The 20,187-nt window shown below is 49.5% G+C and overlaps 8 protein-coding genes across 8 annotated transcripts; 3 read left to right on the top strand and 5 right to left on the bottom strand.

The window, feature by feature from the left end:
- Positions 1-2,822: 2,822 nt before the first annotated feature.
- On the bottom strand, positions 2,823-3,989 carry A1O9_08443 (RIO kinase 2; the record flags this gene model as incomplete). The annotated part of the gene is made up of 1 exon (XM_013402829.1): positions 2,823-3,989. One exon carries the CDS (start codon positions 3,987-3,989, stop codon positions 2,823-2,825), a length of 1,167 nt encoding a protein of 388 aa, XP_013258283.1.
- A 1,072-nt stretch (positions 3,990-5,061) lies between these two features.
- On the bottom strand, positions 5,062-6,808 carry A1O9_08442 (uncharacterized protein; the record flags this gene model as incomplete). The annotated part of the gene is made up of 5 exons (XM_013402828.1): positions 5,062-5,253; positions 5,317-6,075; positions 6,131-6,462; positions 6,509-6,568; positions 6,625-6,808. The coding sequence occupies 5 exons, from the start codon at positions 6,806-6,808 to the stop codon at positions 5,062-5,064; spliced, it is 1,527 nt and encodes a 508-aa protein (XP_013258282.1).
- A 1,351-nt stretch (positions 6,809-8,159) lies between these two features.
- A1O9_08441 (acyl-CoA-dependent ceramide synthase) lies at positions 8,160-9,565 on the bottom strand (the record flags this gene model as incomplete). Its single annotated transcript, XM_013402827.1, has 3 exons — positions 8,160-8,636; positions 8,686-9,405; positions 9,455-9,565. 3 exons carry the CDS (start codon positions 9,563-9,565, stop codon positions 8,160-8,162), a joined length of 1,308 nt encoding a protein of 435 aa, XP_013258281.1.
- A 507-nt stretch (positions 9,566-10,072) lies between these two features.
- On the bottom strand, positions 10,073-10,880 carry A1O9_08440 (uncharacterized protein; the record flags this gene model as incomplete). The annotated part of the gene is made up of 4 exons (XM_013402826.1): positions 10,073-10,267; positions 10,320-10,380; positions 10,436-10,666; positions 10,729-10,880. 4 exons carry the CDS (start codon positions 10,878-10,880, stop codon positions 10,073-10,075), a joined length of 639 nt encoding a protein of 212 aa, XP_013258280.1.
- A 2,268-nt stretch (positions 10,881-13,148) lies between these two features.
- On the top strand, positions 13,149-13,913 carry A1O9_08439 (uncharacterized protein; the record flags this gene model as incomplete). The annotated part of the gene is made up of 1 exon (XM_013402825.1): positions 13,149-13,913. One exon carries the CDS (start codon positions 13,149-13,151, stop codon positions 13,911-13,913), a length of 765 nt encoding a protein of 254 aa, XP_013258279.1.
- A 39-nt stretch (positions 13,914-13,952) lies between these two features.
- On the bottom strand, positions 13,953-15,149 carry A1O9_08438 (uncharacterized protein; the record flags this gene model as incomplete). Its single annotated transcript, XM_013402824.1, has 5 exons — positions 13,953-14,189; positions 14,248-14,735; positions 14,788-14,856; positions 14,930-14,948; positions 15,018-15,149. The coding sequence occupies 5 exons, from the start codon at positions 15,147-15,149 to the stop codon at positions 13,953-13,955; spliced, it is 945 nt and encodes a 314-aa protein (XP_013258278.1).
- A 1,014-nt stretch (positions 15,150-16,163) lies between these two features.
- Positions 16,164-17,559, top strand: A1O9_08437 (uncharacterized protein; the record flags this gene model as incomplete). Its single annotated transcript, XM_013402823.1, has 2 exons — positions 16,164-16,873; positions 16,935-17,559. The coding sequence occupies 2 exons, from the start codon at positions 16,164-16,166 to the stop codon at positions 17,557-17,559; spliced, it is 1,335 nt and encodes a 444-aa protein (XP_013258277.1).
- A 1,297-nt stretch (positions 17,560-18,856) lies between these two features.
- A1O9_08436 (uncharacterized protein) lies at positions 18,857-20,123 on the top strand (the record flags this gene model as incomplete). The annotated part of the gene is made up of 4 exons (XM_013402822.1): positions 18,857-19,069; positions 19,119-19,263; positions 19,311-19,579; positions 19,707-20,123. The coding sequence occupies 4 exons, from the start codon at positions 18,857-18,859 to the stop codon at positions 20,121-20,123; spliced, it is 1,044 nt and encodes a 347-aa protein (XP_013258276.1).
- Positions 20,124-20,187: the final 64 nt, after the last annotated feature.

Genomic DNA, 20,187 nt, shown 5'->3' with positions numbered 1-20,187 from the left:
ACGCGCTGATGGGTGTCAGATCGAGGGCACAACCACCTCACAGACCGTTCTATGGCTTCTGATCATGAAGGTGCGCGTGGTGGTCTGTGGGTTGAGGAGTTGGAGGTTTGATTGCCGGCGGAGACGTGGAAGATATCGTGAGACACTGGGGTGGGGAGTTGACAGGACCTCGAAGTCCAAAACTAATGCCAGTTGCAAGTCGACAGGAGTGGGGAGGACTTGATCGGGTGTTTGTGAGATGGCCCCTTGGAGATAGACCAGGTGATTAGAGGGAGTGACTGTGATGAAAAGAACCAGGGCAAGCAAGATGCCCTCGAGCGTTTGCAAGTGATGCGATCGAGGCCGGTCACAAGCTTGGAAAATGAGAGTATGGAGTGCAACAAGGTAGATAGCAGGCAAGAAAGTTACAGTGTACGCGCAGCAAAGAGACAGGCTTCGCGTGTGTGCGTGGTTGTGCGTGTGTACGGAGCAGTGAGTCGGCCTGTCTAACTTCTCGTCAGGAGTCAACAGGTTCATGCAGAGGCGTCGCGTCGATAGATGAAAAGGGAGTAGGGTGGTTGGTTAACGGCAAGCCCTGGCGTCTGCCAAGATTTTAGAAATGGCTCTGATTGGTGAATTAATCTCCGCCAGCGCGGAAGTCGTTAGCGGGCCATTTTAGCGCAGCTGGAAAGGGGAAGGGCGGATTAGCGGCTGCAGGTCCGAGAGAAAGAGCCCTGGGACCTGGAAGGGTGCGAAGGCCTGGTGGGCACTCCAAGGTCACTAGTCGTCCGGGGGTAGGTTCCCTGGGGCTGCAGGCTGCGTCCCGTTGGTTCATGCCAGTTTCTCGAAAATCTCCCAGGGAACGAAGGTGTGCATCAAGACTTCCCAAGCCTTCCCCACCGCCCGTGGCTAATGTGCCTTAATGTACCTAAAGGGCCACTTAGGCTTGATGATGCCTAGCACAACCCGGCCACCTGTCCCCAAACGAGCATTCCCCCCCGGCACCACAGCCTAAAATTAATCCCCATCCCGCCCTATCTCTCAGCCATTCTTACTAGGGCCTTTGGGGCGTTGGTTTCAGAGCATGGCCCCCTATCGAGTGTCAGGGGTTCTTTACGAATGCTACTGCAGGGGATCGAGTTAACCGAGTTGTCATCCTCGCTATCCAGGCGTTGATCAGAGCACTTGGGTTCTTGCCGGCGATCCTGGGGCCTGCTTTTTAATCAAAACACTGAACACCGTTATTATTACATACATGTCAGGCCATGCTCAGCTGCTATGCTACCGAGCAGTGGTCCTAAATGTCCTCCTCTTGGTACCTAGCCACCCGGCTAGTAAGGAATCTTGCAGACTCGAATCCTTCCCCGACGCCCGTCGGTGGGCCTCGTGCATATCTACAAAGTACGAGACGGCGAGGTACGGGTATCCGTAACCTGATGCCCTCCAGAGCAGGGCGGTGCTCTTTGGGCTCGATTTACATTAACACGGCCTACCGATCCGATCAAATGGCTTGCTCCCGCTGTTTGACTGCGACAGGTGATAGCTATTCCTTTTACTTGGTCGAAATCCCAAGGATACTGATACCCATCATTACCAAACTTGGGGATTTGGATGAGGTACTCGGTGCGTTCGACTTCGTGCTGCATATCTACCGAGTACGTCCATGGCTACTGGGTACTGCGCTTGTTTTTTTCTGGACCGAAAGCCCAGACACAGCCGTTGTTGGATTCCCCCACACCTGATCGTTGTAGCCCGTTTCGCTTTTTAATAGTCTGGCTCGGTTGAGCAGGTTGGCATGCTCGGGCACAGTCTGACCGTTGATGGACTCTTTGTGCGCACTAGAGGTTACTTACTCGTGCTTCAGCGGTACTGTAGTACGGATACTACCAGGCCTTGCAATTCCCACAGTGGAGTCTGCACCGAGGGAGCGTGAAGCATGAGAGAAAGTCAAACCCTGCGGTAAGTGCTGATCATTGATCAAACATCGAAGTAGCTTACCCATAATCCGCTGGCGTGTTAATACCGAGTCCTCCATGCTGGAGCTCCGTACCTGTCCCCTAAAAACCCTAAAACGCAGCACGTGGTGGAAGAGTCAGAGTTAAAGACAGGAATCGTCAGTCTCATGTGTCTTGCTGCAATCATCTAGATTTAAACCTTCAAGTTTCTTGAAAGTTTGAAGTATGAAACTCCAGTTGTGGCCCGGCCTCCATCTGTGGAGAGAAAAATCTCCGACGGTGGAGTTTCCATTGCATCGGCCATGAGTTCACTGTTCATGCGGAAAGACATACTGTGCATAGGAGTAGTGCAAACAATGGTTTGCTCCTAATGCAACCTGAGTATGTACCTAACTGTAACGTGCGTTCCTGGTTGACGAGCTCCTAGTGAATTACCAAGCGTGCCCCGCCCACAATCACGAGAAACTTGTTTCTCCTCCTGATATCAAGTATAGGCTATAGCTGCGGGGGTTGACGATCCTGCCTGGACTCGCTTGATAGAATGGTTTCAGAGTCTATCAGCTTAGACCACTCTCGGTTTGTTGACTCTTGACTTTATCTCTGAGTATCGTACGGGAGTATTCGCACAAGTCCAGTCCAAACATGGAACCCATCCAGCCACCTGCAAGGATGAGCCGGCAACGCTTCTGCAAAGGCGAGCACATCACCACTCTGTCGTTGGCTCGCTTGCATCGTGACAGGCGCCCACAACTTCCCAGCCATTCTCGAGCGATAGCAATTGGCTGCAAACCCATACGAGAGGAAGGATCCGGAGGCAGAGGGGACAGCCGGCTCGAGGCGAGTGCAAGCGTGAGGAATAATGCTCATCACTCGGACGAGAAAGTCATATCAACCAGCATCAGGAATGGCCCCATCTCTCCGCTCATCGTCATCGCCACTGTTGTCGAGCTGACTTCCGTCATCGGAATCATCGACAATGTCTTGGTCCTGACCGATTGTTTCAGATGCTTGCGCATCACCATCGACGCCGTGCTCCTTCATGTACGTCTCCAGATCTTTTGCCATCTTTCGCGAGAACCCCGACGCCTCGACCTCGACATCTAACCTTGTAGCCCCCTCTGTGCCAACCAGAGCCTTTGCATCCTTGAAGAATGGGCCACCCTCGTCGCTAGTAAAGCCAAACCTCCTCTCAAAGAATCTCTTGACACATGCCACATCTCTATCAAAGTAAAACTCTGCATTTGCGTGATCCACACTGACCATCTGGGGAAAGTCAATAAGCACCGGTACTAGCTTGATGGCCCCCTCCTCGCCTTCCGTCTCCTCCTCTTTGATCAAAATGTTGAACTCATTGAAATCACCGTGGATTAGTCCGAATGAACATAGCCGAACCAGCATCTCCATGAGCTCTGCGTACAAACCTGCGGGGTCTGGGACCTTGTCTATCTGCCTGAGAGGGAAGCCATCGATCAAGGACATGACTAGCTGATGACGATTCTGGCCCAAGGGAATCGGCACACTGAAACCTGCATTGTATAGCGCATGTAGAAAGGCATATTCCTTGACCGCAGCCAGTCGCGACATGTACATCCAGCTGCCCGCGCCTCTTTCTTTCTGTTGTTTTGTGCGGGCATAATCTCGCTTATTTCGTACACCTTTCTTGAAACTCACTCTTCCTAAGCGGTGTATCTTGAGCACTCGTTGTTGGCCGTGTTCGTCGCTCACAACAAATATATCACTCTCTTTACCAACTCCAATCTGATTACCCACACTGTAAACGATGTCGCTTTTCTGGAGGGAGTGGAGTGCCAAGTAGTCGAGACCACCATACGTCAGCCTGTAGCCTTCGTATTTGGCATTCTTGACTTTCGCAATGAGATTGGCTTTCGCAATGAGCGAAATACTTCGTTGGACATCACCAACGCTAGCCTTGGACAGATTGGCAATGAGAGGTGTAGGAACGACTTCGTGATTTCGACTCCCTGTCTCGACTGCAGTGAGGGTCCGCCAATCGGTAGGGTTGAGATAGCGCAGGGCTTTCGTATCGAGCTTCATCACTCGTCGCTTGGAGAGACAGTGCCTCTTGACGCAATACGGGCGTGAGCAAGAGTACGGAGAAAGTTTGACTCTCTGATGGAAAAGCTGAGAGTACGAAATCACCCTCCTCACCTGCGGCCAGTGGAACTTTTCCCCCTCGTGATCGCTGATCTGATCTAATCTAATCTCTCGTCAACAGACACTCCCTTCCCCGCATTTCATCCCGTCTTCCCTCACCTCCAATGGTTAACCTACAACACTTCCTAAGCCCAACAACCTCAGAGGGATTCATCCCTACCCCATCACCGATATTACATATCTTGAGGAGGTATGGCACTGTTCTCATTACCACATAGTTAGCATCAGCAAGACATGAGCATCTCACACCCAGAATAATATTAGACTTTAATGGTAGATCTCAACGAGATTAAAGACCAACATAGTAAGGTCAAGGCTGGACGTTAGAGAGGGTCGATTGACCACGACATCTCGTGAATAGCGTTGCATGGTATTCGCACAGCTTTGTTTCTGACTGCAGCTGATGACCTATCATTCACCTCCCATTCATATATTAGGTAGATAAATACGGATGGACGTAGCCTTGAGACAGCGCCAGGGATGTCCATCTCAAAATCATCACGCTTGAGTCTGAGTCCCAGTCTCACTATCGCCCTCTTCCACCTGTTCAGACTGTTCCATTTGTTCGCACGGTACCATTAGGCTGAGTGGTCCCCGACCATGGAAAGCCTTGCCAGAGGATGACCGAAGACCCCCCCCGAGACAGTGTGAAATCCGTATAGCTGGTGGTCTCGAGTCGACACTATTCAGACACATTTCCCGTGAAAGCCAGGCCACTTGCATTGGAAATGCACAGCCCGTTGGTGTGATCCCCACAATCCTCACTGTCCTTCCTCGATTGGACATCTGACCCGTCTTGACCTGACTGCTACGCGGGCATTGGTGTTGACAATCCAACTGATTCGAGCGGTGTAGAAATTCCACCAATTTCTGTCGCAACTGTCCTCAATCGCCATTTTCCTTGTTACGCTCGTGATCGCATGCCATCGTGAGAATTGATCAAATTTGCTGGTTATGCAGTATGCCTGAGCTTCAAGTATGTCAACAAGCCCCACTGGACTACGAAAAAGCTGGAGTGGTGCTCGAGTGGTTTGCCAGGGTTCACAAGCTGGATATCGAACCTCCGTATCAGCTGTGGTAGAATCTTGTTCATTTCAAGGAGCGCGAGATGTCGTCCGATGCAAACATGGGAACCACCACCAAACTGCGGAAGGAAAATACGCGTTAGAAAATTGATGCTCAACCAACATATCGATCACACACTCACCTGGAACATGCATCTTTCCATCATCTTGATTTTCTCCTTGTCGCCTTCTATCCATCGCTCCGGTCGATAGATTTCTGCGTCCTCGCCAAATATACCTTTGTGTCGGTGCAGCACCCAACCATTGATGGCTACTGACACCCCGCCCGGCAGTTTGATCCCGTCAATTTCAGCACCATTAACTGGTACCTTCCTGGTGATATTCAACCCTACTGCGGGACTGATGCGCATGGCCTCTTTCAGGCATGCCTGGAAGTAGGGCAAGTTCTGTGCCTCATTGTACTGTACCATCTCCGAGAGATCAGCTGCCAGGATCTCAGCAACCAATTTCTCGTAGACTAGCTTGTTCGATAGGACATGCCAGAAAAAGCTTTGCATCGTGCTTGCAGTGCTGTCACTTCCTGCAAAAATGGCACCGTGAGCAATGGCGAAGACATCTCCATGTCCAAGTGCTTCAGGATGCAGCTTTTGGGCCTCGATCAAGCTATTGAGCAAGTCCCGATACTCGACTTTCTCGCCCTGAGGGTTATTGCGTTTCTCAAGTTGACCGAGTGCCGTTCGGGTAACGAGCGCGTTTTTTGTGGCAAGGAAAGGAATGAGATTCCAGAGAGGATTGCGCCGCAAGAAGTGGTCGAGGATAGGTACTTGGCCAACAATGCCGTTGTACCATTGAGAATTGTCGATCGTCTTGATCGCTTGATCAACGTCAACACCAGCTTCCAGGAAGCCGAACTTTTTGGAGAATGCAACTTCGCCCAAGACCTGGACCAAATTAGTCCTCCCAGAATCACGGACTGAACGACAAACCGGGGCTTACGTCGAAAGCAAAGAAATGCAGCCAATCACCAAGATCGCAGATTCGTTGTCCACCATCAAATTCGTCCAACTTTGAAATCAGGAGTTGCTCGGTGCCTTCAATGCGATCTGTGCATTGCTGCATGGAAGCAAGACTGTATGGAGTTGCTGCATATCGTTTCTTCATACCATGTACTGATTCACGAGTCTCGGTAAAGATATCTGGATTTTCCGGAGGTGGGAAGACACCATAAAAGTCGGTTTTGTGGAACCCTTTACCAGTTTTGAAAAGTTCAAGAGCAGCCTCAGGAGAAGAAAATGAGACCTCATTTGGTGCGATTCGAACGACAGGCCCTGGACTGATGAGCATGATTTTCGAAGCCCGAGCTGCCATGCATACCGTATTTTTGGTGTAAAGCAATGTGATGCTGCTCTGTCTTACCGGTCCACGTGCTCCAAACTATCCGAGACTATCAGCAAATATCGCCACGGCAGGATGGTTCAAGAGACGCTCACCTTTCCAGAGGCGAGTGCAAGAGGCAACAAATGGGCCAGGGAACTGTCTTAGCGGGGAAGAGTATCGTTTATACAGTGGCCGTACAAACAAAAGAAGAACTAGAATGATATAGGGGTGTGATCGCAACAATGCCCATGCTGTTACCACAGCGGACTGGGTCAATGGAGCCTCGTCACCTGCCATTTTGATGTTTGAAGGCTGTCAAGGAAGTCCTGGGATGTCGTTGAAAGGATAGAGCAAACACCTAGAGGAGAACGAGTGAAGAAGATATCGTACCTCTCCCCCTCCCCGCTGCCACCATTGCGGTGCCGCTCCGGGCTTTAACAAGGGCATAGATCAGCTCCACGCTCGTGGCATTCAACACCTGAGATGCCATGGTAGGGGCCATTGTCCATTCTGGCAAAGAACAAATGCCCCACACAGTGGAAGCCCCACGATCTGAGGGAGGGTTGAGCGGCAGCCAATGGGTGTTTGTGGCGGAGATTCTGGAGCGCGGCGGATTAAAATGGCCGTCTCGTGGTGGCGCTGGGGGCAACGAGAATCCAGGTGCTGACCAGGGACGTCAGTCAAAGCAATTTTGATTGAGGATGGCCGATGATGATGGAGCAGTCGCGGTGATCCATCCACATGGAGCAACTGCCGAAGATCTCAAGGTTGTCTGACCTACCTACACAATTTGGTAATTGATCCCCCAGCTTTGGAGAGCCACACGCGTGTTGTGTTCTGATTTTGAAACGGTCTGAAGTCGGTGTTGCTGAGATCTTTGATGATTTGCTCTCTTTACCCAGAGTGTGAGGTTCAGTGCTCTTGTAGCCGTTCCATATCAGTACCACATAGGAATTTGGTGAAGGGTTCCCCCACAGGAGGCATTCGAGGATTTGGAGATGGAATCATGGAAGGCTTCTCCACATCATCCTACAGCCATTCCCCATCCTCCAGAGCCGCCTGTGTTGTGCGAGTTGCCGATTGCTCAGGCCATACCCGGCATAGGTAACGACTGTCAGCCAAAGCCCACGGTGCCAACTGTGGCCGTCTCCTCTCTTCTTCCGGGAAACACCCCACATTGACATGCCATCCAGCGCGATCTATCGTGAGAGTTCACCTGCTCCCAGGCATAATTGCAGCTGGCAGAGGGTCCTCGGTCCTGGTACTCCATGGCAGTACTTTTGAGGACTCGTTGCCTTCCTAGTTCGAGTACTATAGTCTGTGGAGTGCAGGCACACCCATTGAGTCACGAGATTCTTGGCAAGAATGGCCAGACGCTTCCACCGTGACTGATATATGACAGTTTCAAAGACCCCTCTGTTGACCAGATTCCCGTGCAACTGATTGCCATCGTATCCTTCGCGCTCCGAAAGACCACTGAGGGATTTCAGTTTCAACATAATGTGATTTCACAGAAAACACCATATTAACTATTACTGATCGCCAATCTGTACCTTTACAACTTTTGCTACAAAATCTTCATATTCACCGCACACAGCACACGCCTTGCGCTGTGATCAAAGCACAGCTTTCTCTTACTAATACTCGATCAGCCTTTTCTCTTCCGTTCCCGTACCGCTGGTGTTTTCAACTGAGCTTCAAAAGGCTCCCCGTTGACCAGAACGACAGGTTGGGCACCGTTTGTCTTCTTATCCGGAAGTGCTTTTCCACTTGGTTGAGCCTCGGGCGTCTCGTCTTCCTCATCGTCCTCATCCTCACTGCGTTCGTCTTGCGCCACATGGTTAAAAGCATAATTTTTGGCGATTCTGAGGATGAGGAAAAACCAGAAAAGGTTCACCGCTTGTAACAATGCTAGAAGGGCAAACGTGATATATTGGCTGATCCAACATTTGTATTGTTGAGTCTCCCAGTTCAGCTCGAACGGTCCCACGGTCCGGAACTCGGTCAGGGTCGCCCACAGGATGCGAAGATTGATGTAATGTCGAAGGTATATCCATACACAAACGAAGACACCGAAATAGGGTCCAGTTATGTAGGCGTCGACGTAATTGAGAGTCTTCGAAGTCTGGAGGCTGTTAGCCGCTAGAATATATCGTGTGGAGCACGGGACTTACTGCTAGGAAGAAATCACTGATGTCATGTGTGATATATACTGCAATGCCCATGCGCGCAAAGTGAAAGCGATAACTCAGTCCGATAAGAGCCAGCGTCACCACGTGGTGTAGCACGAGTTCCTTGAAATCCTTTCGAGGCTTTTCCAACAGGAGGAGAATCACAATGGCCTGTTGCGCCCAATAACTCGCTTGTAGTAAATAATAGGCCTTGAAGAGGGCTTCGTGCTTTCTATGCGGAAATCCTTCGAACATGGCGGTAGTGTTGAAATACCAGAGTGGGCCTTTTGACATAACGTAGAGCCCAAAGGGTCCGAACACGGAGAAGTAAAGTGCAGTATATGTCTGCTCCATAAACCTCCACTGTTTCGCTCGCTTGAGTATCCCGCATTTTATTGCCGCTGGTCGAAGAAGTCTTTGCATCACAAACTCTCTCGTGAAACTAAAGACCACGGTGTAAAATGCAACAAATGCAATATCCCCTTTGCCTTTGCCGTACATGTTCGGGCCGCCTGGATAATCTGGGCCCAGTGGATAGGAGAGAAAAATGGCTTTGTGGAGAGGGTTCTGTTCTCCGGGATTGACAAAGTAGGCACCAAGGATGGCAAGGACGATCAGGAGGGGGTTGACCCAGGTGTGCTTGAGGGAGATGTGCTTCCATTTTCGAAAGGCTGACCGGGCTTTCCGTCTTTTCGAGTGAGGCCTTAGATCGTTCCCGTTTGCCTAAATGTTGTCAGCATACCCGATGGCAACAGTATTCAAGTCGACCTACAGAGACTTGCGTAGAAGAAGATCGCGTGGTCATGGTCGCAAGGGCTGGCGCACCTGTGTCCCCACGAGGGTCACCCCCGAGATTGCTCGAAGCCCGACGCGGACGGCCCATAGTTGTCGTATGTTATATAGTGGGCCGTGGCGTTTCTAGGTCGATTTGGAATGTAGATTCGACCGTTCTGTGAATTTGTTTGGAGTGAAAGAAGTTGCGAGCATGCTTGTCAGCTGGAACTTCCGGAGCGCAGTTGGCAACCTTTTTGAAAAGGGACGGTCGCCGTCATCCTTGGCCAAATGTCCAATTAAGGGGGCTTTAACACGCCGCTTAAAACGAAAAAGGGGGCAAGCGGCCTTGTTAGGCGCTGCTCCTTCATTCTCGATCTATTCAGCCGTTGGCAATGTCCAGCTTTGTTCATGAACGAGATGAGATTTGGGGTTGGGAGAGATGCCTGTAAAACGAGGGCACGGAGGTCAGGTGGGTGTAAAGCTTTCTTCAATGATTTTGATCCATCTGGTGGCGTGATATGTTCTGTTCTACACAATGATTATGGGCAAATGCCCGATGCCATGCTGATTTGGCGATTTGGGACAAATCACCAGCAATGTCCTGGATATGTCACCTTTAATCCTCTTTTTTATCGCTATCGCTATCCCCATCCTCTTCGGATTGGTCTTTGTCAGAGCCCTCCTTCTTGCCTCCAACGGGTCTGGCAGAGTCGACTGTACCATGAATTTTAGCCGTGTCTGCCACACCCTCACCCTTCTTGGTCTTTTCGTCCAAAACGGGGTGTTTGGCTCCAGTGGTGTCTGAGGCAGCCTGTCAAGCATTAGTGACCTATCTGGCCCGTTTCGACCTAGGTATCACCCACATCTTTGTCGCCTTTCTTCTCCGACACTTTTGCATCCTTTTTAGCAGATCCTGCAGAGTCCCTGTGGCCTATGTCTTAGCAACTGTCGAGGAATATTTGCTTTTGCAGAGACCTACCCTTCTCCACTAGTTTCAGATTTACCGTCGTCGTCAGACTCTGCTTTACTATCATCGGATGACTCATCACCCTTGGACTCCTCCTCTTCTGGCTTGTCTTCAGGTTCCTCTTGAGGAGCTTCCTCTTCTTTTCCGTGGCTCTCATGGCCATGGCCGTGAGCGGAAGGTTCGGGGCCTTGCTGCCATAGCCAGACGGCGGCGGGTACAGTTGCCGCAACAGATCCAATCAGCCTTGAAACCCAAGTTAGGACCTGTGATATCCCAGGGGACTGAGTGTAGAGCTGTCCACCTACCATGGAATGTCGCTGCCCTTCTTTGCTTCATGGCCGCTGGCGTAGGTTCGTCGGGCAATTGAACGCAGATTTATTCGAGCTTGTGTGCCAGCTCTTTTGATAGTAAAAGACCGGATGGTGCTCCGGAGAGCCGAAGACCTAGGGAGAGCCATTTGAGGTTGGTTGTGAGACTTACGAAGTAGACGAAGTCAGCGAAGAGCTATGAGCTCAGTGGCCATTTAAAGAACCTTCACTATTCTCGGCTAAGTTAGGGCTGGGTGCACAACTCCAGCCTCCAGCCTCCGAGCTTCGAAGCCGTAGCAACTGATCGCGGAGAAGCGGCCGCACAAACTTGACAAACTTGCCAAGAGTATAACCGGCCTGCGCCACGTGTGGCTTCTTCTCCGATCTGAGAAGAAGGCGACGCCGCTTTATTTTCATCCACCCCTCGGCGAGCCATAATTTTTGACTCCTGAGGACTTTGAGACTTTCGGGAGGGATCCAACACTGACACCGGATCGAATCAACACAACACACCTACAGTAGATATTCGCAGCTATTGCCACAAGCCAACCCACTGCTTCGGTTTCCCTCTTCCCTCTTTACGGAAACGATTGGGCAGCAACCGATGGAAAGTGCCAACCACGACTGGAAGAGTCTCAAGTTCGTCGAGAATGGCACTCTTCATGCGAGTCCCTCCAAAGGTCTAGAATCTTTGCTGCTTCAACAAAATGGTGTGATTGAATCACTATCCATCCCACGAGTTCCAAGCGTACCATTTATACGAGGCGACTCAGAATAACAAAGTGGACAATGGCCCCAGCAGGTATGACGAGAACCTTGATCACAGCATCTGATAAGACAAGGAAACAGCCAATATGGCACTCCTGAACTTTAGGTGCTCAACCTGATAAATAATGTAACGGTCCAGAAACTCGACACTCACAAGCGTGAAATCCACAATGTCTCTAAGCTATGCAAAGACATTTCTGGACCGGCAACAACAATCCTATCTAAGCCTGAGAACTCTAAGCCTGCAACTATAATCAACAAGCCGTACCCGCAGCCCAACAAACTTGGTGGGTTAATCTGAGCTCCTGAAATGTGGGCGACAGGCACGTTGGGTGGCCTGTAAAGTGTCTCTGAAAGATCGTTAACCGAGAAGACCCTGAGTCATATAGTATGTTTTTGCTAGCGTCGTGGTATGCCATTTGGCTTAGAGTCTATCAGAAGATTTCATCCGCCTGGCTTGGACACCATACCTTGATTCTAATAGTAAGGAGACCGTTTGAGGGTAGCATGGATTTGAACTAGAGGAAACGCATGTTTCCAATTAGATCATATATGAAATCGCAGGCTAACTCTGCCAGCCAGGGTTCAGAAAGTACATCCTCATCATATTTACACAATTAGTCTGGTCGACTGCAAAACTTGCACATTGGGTTTTTCGCCTTTCAATCTGTTCCTTGAGACCTAGATTTCACGAGGCTGAGCGATTAAAGGGGCTTGAACGGCGCACCGTCGGGCCCACTGTCTGACTATAACCTGTTTTCTTGGCAAAGTAGGGAGAATGTTCTCTCCAGCTTTATGTCACTTAATTAGGTGAGGTCATACACTGCCCAAGATTCGACTCAAATTCTAAACATGTCGTAATATATCGCTCACTAGGTATTGTCGAGGATCGTTGGATTCCTTGGTTACTGCATGGTGGTGTAAGCTGCATGCCGGCACTGGGGACTGCTTCTCACGTTGCTAACACTTTTTAGGAAAATCTGCGGAGGGTTGCATGAATGATAATGAAACGTTGCGGGTGGTCCACTTTTAAAAGCCCTAGGACCAATGCCATCCATAGGTTTCCGGATCGCTATTAATACTGGGAAATCTATTACAGGTTTCCTTTACCCCATAGACATCGTACATGGCCTGAAAGATCTCGGAGGACCAGAAGCTCCCGAGAATCAGACGCGTGAAAGGTCGAAGGGTAATTTTCCTCGACCAGTATTCTCTTACCCAGAGTATAGCATGTCGTTTTCGCTGGCCCTCATTGGGCTTTTGTTGCTGCCAGTGTGTGCATACCAATGCCTGTTCGTGCTCTCCTCCAGGAATGGACTATTCAAACAACTCGAGGAAACAATGCGCTCGGGAAAGTTGTACAACGGTGAACCATTGCAGCCAGTGAGTACTAATGGTCGCTTCCCAGCGGTTGATTTGCAAATAAAGGCAACATCGGTGTTTGCAGCTCAATTTACTAGCGATGGAAATCGGCCAGGCACTTCATTGATCGGGTTCAACTTCGTGGGAGGCTGGGGCGCGTCCTGGCTTCTAATTGTCCTCGAGAGTTTCAGGGTTGGAAACGCTGGGAGCTTTTTCTCGTAGTGAGATATTCTGCCCATGGATCTTTCCCCACAGACTGACTCGTATGTAGTACGTCGTTACCAGGAATGCTGATTTTCAACTACTCGAATGCGCTGATGACACCCCTTTATCTGGCTTTCCACCTTGCCACTGTACCAAGCGTTGATCAATTCAATGCTAGTGGCTTCCTGGTAGATTCGAAAGACCTGGACGCTATTCTATGGAGTTACTTGTTCGGATATCTTTTCCCGCTCGCGGCAATATGTTTGGCACCTTCTGGTAGAACAAGGTTGAAACTCGGTGGAGTCTACCAGCAGTGGAACCTCTTCATTACAGCTTCTCACTATATCTCCCGCTGGTTCTTAGGTTTCATTGGCGCTCAAGACCCGTTGACCGTTCAAGACTACCAGCACAAGATCAGGTTGGTCTACGGCGTGGCCTTTGCATTGGCGGCCATACCTCACTGGGTCAGCAATGTTATATTCTGGAGTGCAGCACTGTGGCCTCGTCTCTTCAATCCCAACTATTCTGCCTCCCTTCATCCTCGAGAAACTGTACTTCCGCCAAATCCATTCTCTTCGAGGCAGTCTAAAGATACTGCTGAAGGGTGTACCTGGCTGATTCAATGGGACAATATTATTGGCACGGCTGCTGCCTGGGTCTGGGCACTCAAGTTATTTCTGGACGCACATTATGTGATTGGGTCCTTTGTGTCATTTCTATCCATTTTTCTAAAGTCTCTGCTGTATATCTCCGTAGGCGGTCCAATGGGCCTCCCGATTGGCCTCATGTGGGAGCGGGATGAGATACTTTCGTCTCTTGCCTTCAAATCAGCGAGCGCATTTGGATGAGAATTCAATCTGCAAGAGCAGCAACAAAACTACCTCAATCTATATTGTCTCTGCTAGTTCACGAATTAGTTGTGAGAGCTTTTTCATCTCATACCTTCCACGCGGAAAGTCGTGCCCATAATCATGGAAGAATTCTCGTACTAACGACTTTTCGCACAGGTTGGACAGGTGAAGGCCTTGATGAGGATCTTTCTCATCGGGTGATCTGACATGTAACGTAGGAATGGATATCAAAGGTTCACCATGATGAGCCTCGTAACGGCACAGGCCATGCTCCTGTAGCCGATCAATCAGTAAGTGAAACATACTTGCTAGTGAAGTGCTTTTTCCTCACCCCATCGCTAACGAAAACTGTGCCGTCGGCTAGTCTCTTGCCAATTACGTGTTTCAAAAGAGACAGCATTTTGGTATGGTTGGCACGATCCTCATCAGTAACACCATCTTTCTTCCGCAGAGCCGATGGTCTGAGAAATATGCTCTCGGCATCAGCAAGCATTTCGGAAATGTCTATAACACCATCTTCAACATTCTCATCCTCTAAGCGAAACACCCTCAATGGGGAGGCTCCATTAATGAAAACAGCAAACTGAAATGGACGCTCATCAGGCAACTTGAAAGGGTGCGCAAGCTCATCGCGAATGATGATCTCGGCAGCGAGCGCCGCACCCCCTGAGTATCCTATCACGCCGTGAAAGGGTCCTTCTGTCTTGATGATGTGTTCAAGATCCGTTTCTGTCTGTAATATCGAAAGTGGGGACAGCCCGTTGTAATATCCGTATAATGGCAACTTCGAGAATGAATTAGTATAGAGTGACCAGTTACCTAAATGCATCAGCAGGATTTTGTGGCATTTGGATTTACAGAAGCCTCGTACCTTCCGTGTGAGGCACAGTACCCTGCACAAAATGGAATTCAAAGTCGTCGAGATCGGCACGGAGCGATGCTGGTTTCGAGACAGAACATTCAATCAGGTGCTCTCATGCATGCGCAGTGTGTTTTTGTGAGGCTTAACATACCTGTTTGAAGTCTAAAAATCTTTTGATACAAATGGATGAGTCAGCATCATTAGAAAAGGATGCCATACTCATGCTCGGTTTTCATTACCTCGTTGTTGGAGCCTCGACCGTGCAGGCATAGGACACGCATCTCGACACCAGGAATCTCAAGGTTGAGGAGATTCACCTCTAGAAAGAAACCATGTTCTCGTTTTTTGAAAGGCACGTTGGAAACGAACATGCATGGCTGAGTGTAGTCTGATCACTAGAGCAGACAGGGACCGTTTACTGAATAGCTCGAGATTCGTGCAACCTGGTTATCCTTCGCAAGTTACACCATCCTCATGAGTAAGAGCCAACAAATGCTTTAATTGAGAGCCTATACTATGTTAGACCAACTCTCCAAACCTATCCCCCAAAATTCTGAATATGTTACCCCAGTTCTTACTGAGAGATAGTGGGTCATCGTTATGGTCATGAGATACCCCAAGGAATCGGCTGCATCATAATCCTTGGGGGCGCGTCTACCCTCATATGGCAGTCCTCTAGTGGACCTCATGCGACACTCTATAGTTCATATTGCCCAAATCTGGGGTGAGATCTTCGCGCACACACCTCGTCTGTATCCACACAGCTACTACCCTACAATACGACGTGAGGCGGGTGCAGAGGGCCCGGGCTAAGGTGAGCGTATCTTACAAAGGGGTAGCATATCTCTAACATTTGTGACAATGGTGGTAATGACAAGTACTGCCAGAATAATGTTTTAGTCCAGCAATCACAGTATTCATTCATACTCATTTGGAATGCCTCCCCAAACGGTTTGCAACATTGGAACATATGGTTGGGGATAAAAAATTCCCCGACAATAACTGACCTAAGTCATCAATTCTTATCCAAAGCCAGTCTGCTTGCAATATGAACGAAGGCATACACTTATCTTATCTGAGATATTGGCCATTTTGTTCGCTCTCCCTTGCTCACCTAATACTCCAGTTTCCTATATGCGCAATACTTGTCTGCTTGATCACTAAAGTGATTACAGGCATTCAATGCCGATATCCAACCCCAGATGGTAGTCATGAGCCGCCAACTACGCCGTACTGGCTTCCTTACTTCGGAAGTGTTTTTTCTTTCCTTTCGGACCCTGGGAAGGTCTTCCATGACAGCAAGTGAGTGGCTCAGTTCCATTCCTAGGCCGCATTTTACTAAGGATCTATGAAGGCAAAGGTTTGGTGGTCCGTTCTCTCTAATGATGACTGGGACCAAATTTCATATTTTTGATTCCCAGCAAACAGCAAGTCTGATTTTCGGAAAATCCAGAGAATTTGTCTTTGAGCCTATCCTGGCCAGTATGATGGAAAACGGGATGAATCTTCCAATGGAGGATAGGCCAAAGTTTCAGGTTCCTCTGGGTCCACAGGACAGGGAGTCATCGAATGAGCACCTATCAAAGAGTTTTGTGTCAGTTAACCACTCAATCTGGCTGAAGTATCTCACTGGAGACCCACTTGACAATATCATGGAGAAATATGTGGAACACTTTGAAGAAGAGCTGAATTGTCTACCTATAATCAGTGGATCAGAATGGACTACCTTGGATCTGCATGAGTTGATGAGAAAAGTAATATTTGAGGCATCAGTGAAGACTTTCTTTGGGCTCCGCCTCTCAACATACTGGTCGGATATGTGGGAAGACTGGAAGAAGTTCAATGATGCCACATACGCAGGAGTCAGGTCGAACATGGCCTATTATTTCCAGAGCGGCGCATATGCGGCAAGAAAACGAATGTTGGAGGCTTTTGAGAAATGGCTCGAGCAGCAAGATGGATCATGGAGTCCGACAAACAATATCTGGGATAGCAGTTGGGGGTTGAAGATGAATTGGGAGCGAGATGTGTTGGCAAGAAGGTACAAGTTTTCGCAACGAGGAAGGGCGTGTCTGCAAGCAAGTTTTCTCTTTGTGTAAGTGCCATTGGTATATGTCAGTTGTTCTAGTAACCCTGTATCTAATGCTTGCGACCAGGATTGTAACTAATTCGGCCCCGATGGCGACCTGGTTCCTCAAGAATGTTCTTGATTCTCCGAGTCGGCTCCAGAGATTTCGCAGTGAGACACGAAGTATGCTATCAGTAGCTGGAACGTCCCCAAATATCAGCTTGAAGGTCGATTTTCCTGCTCTTCGATCAAGCCAGTTCATTCAAGGACTTTGGAAAGAGTCGTTGCGCTTAGGCTCAGCGAGTGCGGCCGCCCGCGTGGTTCGAAAAAACACGACGCTCGAGGGATACAGAATCAAACAAGGATCTGTGGTGCTCTTACCTGTTCAATTGATGCATTCGAACCCAGAGGCATTTCTGGAACCTCAATTATTTGATCCCGACAGATGGGTGTTCGACCAGGATGATAAGCTACAGTTGGAGGTCCACAAGAGGCGAAATTTGAACTTACGAAGCTTCGGTGGTGGTGCGGGATTGTGCTCGGGTCGCTTCGTTGCTGAGCAAGAGATCTTGAGTATCGGTGCAGCAATGTTGCTGCTGTTCGACATTGACATCGAAACTCCCGCAGGATTCCAGCTGAATCCACGTAGTATTGGGATTATGGGTCCGATGAAAGCGGTGAGAGCACGAATCAGACGCCGAAAGCAGGAATAACGGCCCATACTATACAGATAGATACTAGAACTAGCCCGGACTTCTAGAAAGTCAAGACATCTGAGCCACAGCCTGGTTCCTGATGTAACAAAGTGTAAAGACGTTGCAACCAACCGCTAGGAACATTTGCAAGTCGAAATTTACCCCGCGATATCCAGGTCTCGGGTTAAAGAATTCCCGATAACACCACATTATACTGTATCTGGCAAGAAGGTGCAGCGAATGCCGAGCCACAGGGCAATGTACTCCGTACCTCCTCCCTGAGAAGGTATGGAACAATCCATTCCCCCAGTATTCCTGTCTCTGCATCTCTATCCTATTTGCCTAGATGTATACAGCTGCTCCCACCATCACCTCGGACAAGCCCACAAGTTGGTCATGAAACGGATGGAATGAGTTCTCATAATACCTACGATACACAACGCTCCTCTGCCCCTCCCAGAGAAGAACCTGCAAAGCCAAGGGATACCTACTGCCTGGCTCCAGCCTCTGAAATAGTTGGTGGCCTAAACCTAGTGGTCCTGGAGCTAGCATCTACTTGACCTTTGCTCCTATATGGTGGTGCTAAGGTGCTATGCATGCCACGGTATGCGGAGACACGGGTCCGCGTGCCATATCACTCCAGGTCCCAGCTTCCATTGGTTTCCGAGATGCTAGGTGTGAGAGCCGAAGCATGATGGAAACAGCCTTCCAGATGATCCCTGCTCCGAGGTCAATCACAGTCTTGTTTGTTCTCTCCGGAGTAGCATACTGTAACAGCAGTTCTACAAGGGTAGTGTGTTGGGGGCCACCGCAGTTCCCGTTTATTTTACGGCACCATGCTCCGCACCAAGCTTTCCGGTGCCCACCGCTGTACCCAGCGTTGGGACTCATCGATGTTGCATCATTGAAATGGCAGCTACCACATCTCACATCAAGAGCATGCACATGCAGATACCCGCTCAGGGAAACAATTCCACGCGGTGATATTCCTGCTTACTGCGCACCACCCCAGGTGGAAATTGGGGATAACTTGAGACCCGACAGGCTCCCCCTGGTGGTACTTTGTTCTCATGTTGCACTCATGAGTCTAAGTCTGTTCAACATTGGTCCAGCTAACTATGTTAGTGTGGAGGTGGACTACTGTAAGAAAGAATCCTGATATAACGGTTTGAGAGTGGAGAAATGCCTCGTTCCTACGAGCTGAGGCACCTGCCGCTTGGAGGTGACTGATTCAATACCTATATGAATGATACTGGCCCGATCTGTGAGACGATTCGGCCTCAATGCCTCGCAGACCGAAAGTGTCGGCGTCAGCATGGGATCCATATCGCGCGAGGAGGAACCTGCCGTGGGGGAAGGTGCACCTTTGGCCATCATTGGGATGGCAACACGCTTCCCACAAGATGCCTCGAGCAATGAGAGATTGTGGGACTTTCTCCTTGCTGGAAGATCAGCGCACACTCCATTCCCAGAAGATCGAATCAACCCAGATGGTCATTATCATCCTGACCCAGAGCACGGAGGCACAGTCAGCATCCTGAAAGCAGCCGTTGAATAAGATATACTGACCAGACCAGTTCGCCGTAAAGGGAGGTCACTTCCTGGCTGAAAATCCAGCAAATTTTGATGCTCCATTTTTTAGCATCACCAAAGGAGAGGCGTTGACTCTGGATCCTCAACAGCGGGTGGTCCTAGAGAATGTCTACCATGCTTTGGAAAATGGTTCGGAGCCTCTCCATGAAAATACCACAATATCTAACGCAAACTAGCTGGACTCACTCTGGTCGACGTGTCCTCCTCCAACACTTCGGTTTACGTATCTGGTTTCAACCACGACCACCTTGCAGTGCTGAACGCAGACCCCGAGACAACTTTGAAGTACAAACCCACAGGCACAACCAACTCATTGCTAAGCAATCGTGTCTCCTGGTTCTATGACTTCAAGGGGCCTAGTATTACACTCGACACCGCATGTTCAAGCAGTATGGTTGCGTTACACTTGGCCTGCCAAAGCCTAAAGACGGGAGAAAGTGATATGGTAAGTGAACCAATTCTTAGTGATCAACCTTGGTTTCTGATATGCCCAGTCGGTTGTAAGTGGGGTGACTATGATATCGTTCCCAACAGATATCCATAGCATGAGTCATCATGGATTCCTTTCCCAGGAAGGGAAATGCTTCAGCTTTGATCATCGGGCAGACGGATATGCTAGAGGTGAGGGTGTTGGGACTGTGATTGTCAAGAGACTTTCGGATGCCCTCCGAGATGGCGACACGATTCGCGCGGTCTTACGCGGGTCCGGAGCAAATCAAGATGGCAGAACACCTGGTATCTCTCTGCCTAGCAGTGCTGCCCAAGAAAGTCTTATTCGTAGCGTCTACAAACACGCAGGGCTGCCATTGAGCGACACGATGATGATCGAAGCTCACGGGACTGGCACTTCGGCTGGTGATCCAATCGAAGCTAGCGCTATTGCTCGGGCCTTTGCATCCAGGCACAGGGACATTCCACTGTACATCGGTGCTATAAAATCTGGAATTGGTCATCTCGAGGGCGGAGCAGGGATTGCAGGGCAAGCATAGCTTACGATTGACGTCCCATCTAAATGCTAACAGCAAAATCAGTATCATCAAGGCTGTCTTGATT

This window comes from Exophiala aquamarina (assembly GCF_000709125.1).
Source record: "Exophiala aquamarina CBS 119918 chromosome Unknown aczIA-supercont1.7, whole genome shotgun sequence".
Taxonomy (NCBI): domain Eukaryota; kingdom Fungi; phylum Ascomycota; class Eurotiomycetes; order Chaetothyriales; family Herpotrichiellaceae; genus Exophiala; species Exophiala aquamarina.
The sequence above is the reverse complement of the archived record's forward strand: the minus strand, read 5'-3'. Positions and strand labels throughout refer to the sequence as shown.